We start from the raw sequence: 11,054 nt of genomic DNA, 5'->3' as shown, positions 1-11,054 counted from the left end.
GGTTCTAGAACCTTCCCAGAACCCTTTTTTGTTTTTTGTTTTCCATACTGGGTTTTCATTTTTCTTTTCAATTCTTCTTTCTTTTCTTATTTTTTCTTTCTTTTTCCTTTTATTGGTTTTTCCTTTTCTATTTTCTTCCTCTTCACTTTTTGACTATTTTTGTTCGTTGTCTTCAAAAAATGTTCATCACATTCAAAATTTGTTCACTGAATTACAAATCTGTTCATTATTTTTTCAAAAAAATGTTCATCAAATTCAAATTTTGTTCATGACTTTTTCAAAAAATGTTCTTGAATACAAATTTTGTTCATTAAATTAAAAAGTGTTCATCAAATGCCAAATTTATTTATAGATGTTCAAAATATGTTCATCAAATTCAAAAAGATGTTCATTCCTTTGAAATCACGAACATTTTTTGAATTCAAGAAATGTTTTGGAATTTGGTGAACATTTTTTAATTCCGTCAGCATTTATCATTTCATGAACATATTTTTCAAATCATGAACAATTTTCGAATTCACGAACATTTCACAAGTTGTAACTTTATTGAAATCACGAATTATTATTATAATGGAAAAAATTATAAAAAAAGAAGAAGAAAAAAGATGTTTCCGCTTTCCCTCCCCACACATGGGCTAGCCCATGAGGCAGCGTGGGGCAGCGAGGGGTACGCGCTCCATCGTACGCTAGCGCGTACAGCGCTAAATAGGAGGTCTCGATGTAGCAACTCATTGAATCCCGAATGCATGGTCCGACCATCTCTTCAAATCGAAAGCTGCCCATATGGTCCATCATCCTGGCGTCTCAAATACTTTTGGAAAGACAATTATGGTTAGTTTTCGGATAAGTACGCTCGAAAATCTACAAATAGGAGATGTTTTATTCTATTTTAATTACATTTGGATAGATAATTATACTGTTAATATCAGCCTTCGTAGCTAGATAAACTAAGACAATCTATAAATAGAAGATTTCTTATTCTATTTTGATTATGTTTGGATAGACAATTATTATTATTAGTATCAGCCTTCGTATATAGATAAATCTAAGGCAATCTATAAATAGAAGCTTTTCATTCTGTTTTGACTACGTTTGTATAGCCAATTATTATTATTAGTATCAGCCTTCGTATCTAAATAAATCTAAGACAATTTATAAATAGAAGATTTTTCATTCTGTAGACAATTATTATTAGTAGTATCAGAATAAATACATTTGAAATACCATGTGACACATGTGGTAAACTATCCACACATGTGGAATATATCTAGACATGTTTTAGTGTTAGATACGTCGTATCTAGATAAATCTAAGCCAATTTTTTGGGGACGGAGGTAACATATAAAAAGGGGTCTCACACTCATGGCCAGAGCAGCACGTAAAGCAAAGTTGGCTTACCTACGCAACGATAACAAGGCAAGCTACCTCGCAAGCCTGTGTGCACTCAGCAAGCAGCAGTCTCCACAGTCCCAGCTGCTCATCGTAATAACGCTCATACACCTTGCCATGACGAAGAGCAAGGTCCGCAGTGGCACATCCTCATTGGTGATGGTCCCGCTTCCACTTCCGCCGGGACCATGGTCGTGGCCACTGGTGGGTAGCCTGTCTGAGATGGTGCTCAATAAGCCAGCATTCCGTTGGATCCATCGCGTGATGAAGGATATGGGCACCGACATCGCTTGCTTCCGCCTTGGCGGCGTCCACGTCGTCCCGATCACATGTCCCAAGATCGCAAGGGAGGTGCTCAAGAAGCAGGACAAGAACTTCTTGTCCCGCGCACTCACCTTCGCCTCCGACGCCATCAGCTGCGGGTACAAGGACGCCGTGCTCACACCGTTCGGCGACCAGTGGATGAAGATGCGCAAGGTGCTCACCTCTGAGATCAGCTGCCCCTCCCGCCACAAGTGGCTCCATGACAAGCGCGCCGACGAAGCTGACAACTTGATGTGCTACATCTACAACCTCACCGCCGTGGGGTCATCTTCAACGTTGGGACTAGCCAACGTCAATGTCAGGCACGTCACGCGGCACTACCGCGGCAACGTCATCCGTCGGCTTGTCTTTGGCCAACGGTACTTCGGGGAGCCTCAGCCGGGGCCGATGGAGGTGGAGCACATGGACGCTTCCTTCACCCTCCTAGGGCTCCTCTTCTCATTTTTCGTCAGCAACTACCTCCCGTGTCTACTTGGCCTAGACCTCGACGGCCACGAGAAATTTATTAAGGAGGCCAACATAAAAGTGGATAGACTGCACAACATGGTCATTGAAGAGCGTTGGAGGCAGTGGAACAGCGACGAGAGGCAGGACGGGGTCCAGGACTTCCTTGACGTTCTCATCACGCTCGCCGATGGTGACGGCAAGCCATTGCTCAGCATCGATGAGGTCAAAGCACAATGCAAGGTAAGCAAAATATTAATTAATGAGAAATTTTAAGATGGTTCAAGGGCCTAGATTGAATTAGTGACCAATTGCCTCATAGTCCTACAAGGTAATACGTCATCCATGAGAAAAGGTAATAGCTCACACTCTTAAATAGATCTTATACTGTATTTCGCAGGTGTTAGAAAAGGGAAACAATAGAATAAGAAATTATGAATTGATAGTTTAAACATATCATTATTGCATTTTTCTACCATTTTGACGTGATTTCAAGTTAAACTGTATTTAAAATTCTAATTATTCAATGTAATCTATCTTCATGCAAATATATAAATTGTATTAACTTACATTTATCTCCATGGAATGCATGCAGGACATAATATTAGCGGCCATAGATAACCCGTCAAACGCAGTGGAGTGGGCGCTGGCAGAGATGGTGAACAACCCAGAATTGTTGGCCAAAGCGGTGGAGGAGATGGACCAGGTGGTCGGTCGCGAGTGACTGGTGCAAGAGTCGGACATCATGCAGCTCAACTATCTCAAGGCGTGCATACGTGAGGCATTTCGCCTTCACCCAGTCGCTCCCTTCAACGTGCCGCATGTCGCAATTGCCGACGCCATTGTTGCGGGCTACCGCGTGCCCAAGGGTAGCCATGTCATCCTCAGCCGGCTGGCCCTGGGCCAGAACCCCACCGTCTGGGATGAACCACTCCACTTCAAGCCAGAGCGCCATATGGGAGACAACATCAATGTGGTGCTTACCGAGAGCGAATTGCGGTTCATATCCTTTAGCACCGGACGGCGGGGATGCATCGCGGCATCACTAGGAACAACCATGAGTGTCATGCTCTTCGGCAGGCTCCTGCATGGCTTCACCTGGACCAAACCGGCTGGGGTGTCGGCCATCAATCTCCGCGAGTCCAAGCATGACCTCTTTATAGAGGAACCGCTAGTGCTACATGCTGAGCCGCGTCTTGCAGCGCATCTCTACCCTCTCATGCACCGTTGAGCAAATAACGAGCTATGAATCACCAATAAGGCGAGTATGCTATTTTCTTGATGAATCTATATACTTATATACTAATAAAGGAAGGCAATATTCTTATTTTCGTCCCGCTTTGTTTCGTTCCACTTCGATTGATTTTCACGTATGCTAGCTATTTTGGTTTTGTCCGTTTCACATACGAGCGAGCCGGTTTCTTTCATGCGTCGCTGGATCGTCCTAGGCTTGTCCAAAGCATTGGAACAATACCTGCTAGCCAAACAATCACTCATCTACTGTTGATTTTGGACAGATAGAGATGAAAATGTATACAAGATGATGCTCTTTTTATCACCAACGAAGGATGACAGTGGGTCGGCCATATACGTTGGGCAACTCCGTTTGAGTTGTTTCTTCCAGCCCATGTCCCAGGCAGGGCAACATAGCAGCCTATAATAGTCTTTTTATTTTGGTTCATCAATTAAATAGTGCCACATAGTTTTCTTACTTTGAATTCTACAAGTTTATATACGCTAGCAAGTTGCCATGGAAATCAACAAGCAGCCTCAAAAAACATTAAAAAAACTCAGAGAATGAGGTATGCAATGAGGACGCATATTACGAGGGTGTTCTCCAATCTGAGATCTGAGATTATGGGCCAATGAAAGCAATAAAGACACGATTAAAGACCTCTGATTATGGGCCAATGGAACCAATGAAGACCCAAATAAATATCTGAGATTATAGGCCAATGAAAGAAATGAAGACCTGATTAAAGATTCAAGATTATTATGGGCCAATGGAAGAAATAAAGACCCGATTAAACCTCCAAGCTCATGTTGATGTGCATGGTTCATAATTAAATCACTCGTGGGCTAAACTATTATAATTTACACCAAAGGCGAGAGGCAGATGGGTGGGGCAGACCAAGGAGACATTCAAGGACGAGGAGGAACTCACAATTTCCACACTCGAAACATATGACCAACTCGTTGCCACACTCACGAAACATGAAATCATGGGTGATGACACGCTTAAGTGTCCGCCAATGCCAGTGCCGCCAGGGAGATACATGTCTCGCTAGGGTTTTTTTCTTTCTTGCAATGAATTTTGATGATAAAGATTAATGTTTGTCCCTCATTGCAACTTGCAACACACGGGCATATGTGCTAGTAAATAAAAAAACCAAAAAAATGAAAATAAAAACCTCAAGGAAAAAACCCCAACAGGAAGCCCGCCAAGAAATACCGAAGTAGAATCAAGCCTTGAAAGAGAAAAAACCGGAAAATCAACACATCAGAAATCCCTATTGGACGCTCGTTGCATCATAATGTTGAGAAAATGGGTTCGGCTCAGCTGCAGGACTCTCGCAGGAAATATTGTGCAGGGCCAATAAGAGACCGCCACTTGTCCATGTGAGCCAACTCCTTCGATTAAGACAGATTTAATTTGATACGAGAAGATCAGGGGCGGAGCCAGTAGGAGGGCCAGACCCCCCCTATGGATCGGCCACCCCCATGGATTTTTAGCGGGGGCTAATACTAATCTTCTGTGTACTTGTCACTTAGTACATGTATAGGCCTTTTCTCTATGCGTCCCAATATTAAGAAAAAGGGTTCCCCCACTTTATATTATAAAGCATCAACCAACCGATACAACCAACTCGCTGGGGCCGCAACACAAACAGGTCTAAAAGAAAAAAATGAGAGAAAGAAAAAGAAATAAATGTCGATGCCGGCAGCTCAACTAAGAGAAGATGGCCGATATCCGCCGCACCCTCCGGAGAAGTACCACCGCACGCCTAGCACTCCGAAGTCTCGCGTACCAAGAAACACCTTCAGGAAGGAATGCGATGGCGATGTCGCTGCTGCCCGGACAGGTCCTAGGGTTTCCCCTGGTACGCGGTTGGTAGACGGGAAGGGGTATCACCGACGCCCTTCAAGAAGGTCCGGCAACACCCACGGGCGCAGCCATGCCGGTGGCGGAGCCGCCAGGGATTTCTCCCGCCCCGAAACCAACACCAACATAGACAATCGAGAGTGCACCACCTAACATGCCGCCCACCAGTCTATGCCACCACGGATACCGCACCAACTTCACCGTCTCACTGAGGCCGCCAACACGAGGCCTGGAGGGAGGACGGGGAGAAACCGGGCTCGGGGGCGACTACAATGCAGCCGACAGGAGGGGACAACCTCCACCACGCCACGGAGCCGACCGGACGTAGCGACAGGGACTTACCAGGCCTCCACAGGCCCGGCCAGACCCTAACGGATCCGGACAATCCCTGCAGCCACGCTGCAGCACGCCAGTTGCCAGAGCCATCACCACCAGCAGCCATAGTCGTCTCGCCACCACCATCAGGGAGCCGCGACGCCGAGCCCCGAACCGCCGGCCCGCCCCAACCCAGATGGGCCCGAAAGGGCCCAGATCTGGGCCGAGCGGGCACCGCCCGCCAGCCGCACGCCACGCAGCCCCGCAGCCAACGGCCACGCCGTCGCGTCAAGGGCGCTCGAGGCCCGCGGACTCCGCCGCCGAGCCACACCGCCGTCCGCCGAGCAGCACCGCCGCCGGGAGGAGGGAGCCCCGAATCCACCTCCTAGCGAGCGGGGAAGGGATGTCCGCCGCCGCCGGCGCCATCCGGGCTACGCCGGTGGCTTCTGCCGGTGGCGGCGAAGGGTAGGGACGAGGAGAGGGTTCGAGACGAGGCGGCGTGGTGGAGGCGCTCCGCCGCCTCGGGGGGCGACGGGAGCGCTACGGGGGAGGGAGGAGTAGGGGACGGGGGAGAGGGCTAGCGGCGGAGGGAGCCGGCGGCGGCGGCGAGGGAGCCGGCGGCGGCGGAGGAACCCTAGGAGAGCGGGATGCGTCCCAATATTATTGTTGGCTGGCCCAAGCCCAAAACAAATGGCATGGTTTTCCCGTGAGTGAATTGGACGCATCAATCCAATCACGCGATCGATCAAAGACCATACGTAATACAGGCATCTACACGTACGGCCGTTCGTTTCTATTTCGTGTCGTTTGACCTAATCACGCTCCAACTTATCTCTTGTCGCCGTCGCCGCCGCCCACGCTAGGCTAGGGCTTAATCAGGCGTTGACATCGACCATCATCGCCATGCTAGGGAATAGGCGCACACAATTTTTCGGAAGCGCGAATCCTTCCATGCTTCGTCAACGTTGACCATCGATGGTTACCACATGCCTGTGGTCTACGGAAAGAACGATCATCCGTTATGACGAGCAGATGAGACGAGCTGGGCCTGAATTCCGTACTCTAGCTAGGTATGGATTCTTGCGACTTGTCACTTTTTTTCAAATACAACGCATATTGGCTCAAGATGCTTAAGTATGTCTGCGTTGTCGATTGATTTCCCAATCAAAACTATATGAATGCAAGCTAAATCCTGCTATTTAGTTAGACAATGATCAGTCATGTTCGTAAACATACATATGATGACAATGTTCCGTACCAAGGTACTTTGTGCCGTATTTCGGAGTAATTTGATTACAACTTCATCTACATGGCGCGCATGTGGAGTTGTTCAACACTATAAGCTATAGCTAGACCTGCACCGACTGCAAGTAATATCGGGATTAAAACTCTTATGTAGTTTGTGAGACAAAATATTTTTCAGCTTCATTGTTGTCTCGCCTCCCTATGTCTAAATCCTGGCTCCGCCCCTGGAGAAGAGCACGGGGGTGGTGCTGCAAGCATAGAGGAGCCCGGCGACGTGCGGCCCGCTGGAACACCGACGTGAACGGCATGTCCCTCCCCGTGGCCGAGCAGGGCCCGCCGCCGTTCGGGCGGTGCTCGTCTTCCACGGCTTCCTGGAGCTTTGGCATGGCCGCACTCGTCGCGCCCTCATCTTCGACCTCCGTGGCTTCGGCGCCGGTCCCTCCTTCGACTAGGCGCCTGCTTTGGACGATCTTGAGAGGTGGTGATGCGTGAGATGTGGTGGTGCAGGTGCGGCCACCCATGACAAGTCAATTGCAGCCATTGTGCTCGCGGCGGTCAGAGCTACCTGTAGACTGTAGTAGCGACACAAGTAGCGCCGGTGCCGCTAGCTGTGCACGCTGCACGTTGTGGTTGTGTAAGACGTCCTAGCCGGGATGAAGGTCCACACAGGTCTCTCCTTCACAGAGGATGTCGTTGAGCGATGGTGATATGCGGGATGTGGTGGTGCAGTTTGCCGCCATTCATGCCGAGTTTGATGCAGCCACTATCAACATCCTAGCGTGTATCGGTTGGAGTCATCTCCCGCATTGACGTGAGAACCATGCTGGCTTGCTGCAGTGGTACATCATTCTCCATGTCGTCGAGGTTGAAAGGCTCATTCAACTAACTAACCCTCTGGAATAACCATCGAAACTCCTTGCTCGCCACGTTCGATTCCATTTATTGTTTGAACTCTCGGTCACGAAACTCAGTTCACTTTAACCGTAAAACAAGAACGTATGCTCCTGCCAAAAAGAAGAAGGTATGCTAAAATTAAATCAGAAGACACAGACGATGGCATGCCACCCCTGGTATCGCTTGATGCAGACAGACACCAGTAGAGGGGAGGCGGAGGTGGTCGAGGAGCATGACAACGTAGGTGGTTGGATCGGCTGGGACGCCGGAGTCGCCGAAGCCACGGAGGTCAGGGACGAGGGCGCGGCGAGCGCGGCCATCTGGTGGCACCAGTACAGCCAAAGCTCCGGGAAGCCATGGAGGAGGAGCACCGCCTGGACGGCGCTGGGGCTTGGCGCCCTGCTCGGCCATGAGGAGGAAACGCCATTCAGTATGCGTCCCAGAACGCCGCACGACGCCGGACTCCTCCATGCTCGCCGCACCGCCCCTGCCCTCTTCTCGTATCAAATTAAATGTACCAATCGGAGAAGTTGGCCCACATGGACAAGTGGCGGTCTTTTATTGGCCCTGCACAATATTTCCTGCAGGGAGCCCTGCAGCTGAGCCAAACCCATGTAAAATCCCCTCTCTAATCTCTTGGACCCCTGGTTTTCAACGGTGGGTGGGTAGGTGGCCTGTGCTTTCTGTTGCATACAAAGAAAAAAATCAATAGGAAAGGGAGCACGCAACTGCATTGTCTAGTCTGGCCTAAGTGCCTTGTTGGAAACTGCACACTTCAACGCGCATGCGCGAATTAGCAGCCCTCCAAGCAAACTAGAGGAGGGGTCTTTGACTGCCGTCACGTAGGTTTCCGACATCTTCGACCCACTCAACTGCCCTCTCGGCCCACCTTTCTTTCACTCCATCCCTGTTTCCCACTTGCTTTGCATCCACACCCTCCTCGCCCGCCGCCGTCGTTGTACCTCTCATGTGGCCGCCCAGGTATCGTAGGATGTCTGCAGCCCTCACCAACGCGCCTGCCCTCCTTGGACTATGCCGCCATCCACCCAGGACCCCTCCGCAATCAAATACCCTTCGCCCCTTGCCGACGACGTCCATGGCGGACACCACGCCCAACATGGTGTACCATGGTGGTGGGATACTCAGTGAAAGGAGCATGAGTTGTTTTACAATGCGTGGATTAGTCGTATATGTGGACTTTGTAGTCATGAAATCAAGTGGCTCAATCTTTTAGCGATGTGCGCATAGTTCGTTTCATGCGCGAAAGCACTTCGCGCCCTATGACATGCACATCGTCCATGAACGTAATGTGATGTCGATATCCCTTCGATGGTACACCATCTGCAACTCTGTCATGAAGTTTTACGGTTGAATGAGTGGAGACAATGTGGTCATTGGGCACGTCAACCATGGAGATCGTAAGTTTTGCTTCTTGTTGCTCTACATGTTGGTTAATTCATTCATTCATTAAGTGTTGCTCTACACGTTCTATAGCCCGCACGCTCTGTCATGATGTACTATAGGACCAAGGGTAGACCATTCACGCACATACATAGGGGTAGCGGTGCGACATGTGCCGGCTCTGATTCTAGTATCGTAGAATTTGGAATCAGTGAATTCAAAAAACTTGTTGGACATTTGGTTATCTCGTTGAATTTGAACTATTGTTGTACTCGAGATATTTGCATGCCATTGATGAATAAATTGTGCTATTTTCTATAATTAATTTGAGTGTTACGGGCATGGTTTAGTTAAACGAAGGAAATATTGTCCATTTTTATGTAAATTATGTCTGGACTTTGATGAATTTCGTTGTGTTTGATGAAATCCATCATGCTTGTTCAACTTTGTTTTGAAATGAGTGCGGAAATCCATCATGTTTGTTCAACTTTGTTTTGAAATTGGCGCGGACAACGTTGGATGGTTGGCTCCCGCATCATTATCTACGGACTAGTCTCCATCACTCCGCGGATGGATACGGGTGTCGATATGAGGGTCAGCGTTGAAGATACCCTTATGACACAGAGAATAGCAAAACCAGCATAAATCATGAAGAAAGTACGAGTAGAACTGCAAAGAGGATTTGTATAGCAGGTAGGACGGGGCACAGATCATGTACCGTTCATCTATTTGTGCCAAGATTCGGAAAATGGTTTGCGTATATAGTTTGTTTATTGTTTGTTATTATGTTTAATGTATTTGTATATCATGGCGACATATCTGTTTGTGTGGGATATGGTACCTTTTCCGTGGGATCGCCTAACAGTGAAATACATAATTGAACATAAATAGGATGAGCAAAAATGATTTATTATGCCATTCTCGTGTTGCTCTTTTTGGTTCTTGTTTGTTCTTATCTTTCTATGTTCTCATGCAAGGCCATTCATCTTCACCATCATTTCCGTCGAAGAAATAGAAGAGAGCCTCTGCCTTTGTTAACGATTGAAGAGCTTCAATGATATCAACAAATAGAGCAGTATATTTGCTGAAAAATCATGAAGATTTTGCTGAATCTCATGGTTCATGTTTATGTTGCTTTCTATTTGTTGTTCTACTTGCTGGTTTCTTCGAATAACTTTATTGTTCAACATATTGGGTCTGTGTAGTACGTGAGAATTCTGTTGGAGGTGGAGTGGTGGCAAAGCTCGAGGATAACCTGATGGACAAACAGGTCCATACATAGGAGTGTTGCATTGTACGTATGACTTGATCCTTTTGTGCATGTTATAATGCTAAGGGTAACTCCAGAACTATTAGATCTGGGGCTTCATAGGATGAATATAAATTTATGCCTTACACTAAAAAAGAAGTTATAATTATCGCATTACATTTGCATCCTGAAAGATTGCTGTTAGACTATGTATAACTTCTGTACCTATGTACGTATTGTAACACAACCATTATATATAATGAGATAAGCCACCCCTAGAGGGTTGTGCTGGTTCCCAAAACTTATTGTCTTACATGGTATCACGCTAGGTTACGATCGCTTCCGCTTCTAAACCCTAATACCCGCACCGCCGCCGCAGCCGCCGCCGCCTTCACCGCCGCCGCCGCGCCACCGATCGCGCCGCCGCCATGTCGAGCGCCGCCACCACCGGTTCCACTGCTGCGGGCTTCCTCCCGGCCTCTCTTGCGGCTCTGCTCAACCTCCCGCTCGATGCCGTCTCCGTTCCGGCTCCGATCGGGACAAGGAGCATCGGCTCCGTCTTCTCCACGCCGCCGGCGCCCTCGCTCGGGCGTGACCTCGTGGTCCACACCGCGGCGCCGCCGTCCGCTGCGGATTCCGCAGGCGTCGTCCCGCCGCTCCTGCCGCGAGCGGATCACACCGCCCCGCTGG

General features: G+C 48.5%; 1 protein-coding gene across 1 annotated transcript; it reads left to right on the top strand.

The window, feature by feature from the left end:
• Window positions 1–1,506: 1,506 nt before the first annotated feature.
• LOC123130256 (tyrosine N-monooxygenase-like) lies at window positions 1,507–3,309 on the top strand. The gene is made up of 4 exons (XM_044550196.1): window positions 1,507–1,811; window positions 2,016–2,400; window positions 2,753–2,863; window positions 3,238–3,309. Exons 1-4 carry the CDS (start codon window positions 1,507–1,509, stop codon window positions 3,307–3,309), a joined length of 873 nt encoding a protein of 290 aa, XP_044406131.1.
• Window positions 3,310–11,054: the final 7,745 nt, after the last annotated feature.

Source organism: Triticum aestivum, chromosome 6A, assembly GCF_018294505.1.
Source record: "Triticum aestivum cultivar Chinese Spring chromosome 6A, IWGSC CS RefSeq v2.1, whole genome shotgun sequence".
Classification (NCBI taxonomy): Eukaryota; Viridiplantae; Streptophyta; class Magnoliopsida; order Poales; family Poaceae; genus Triticum; species Triticum aestivum.
The sequence above is the reverse complement of the archived record's forward strand: the minus strand, read 5'-3'. Positions and strand labels throughout refer to the sequence as shown.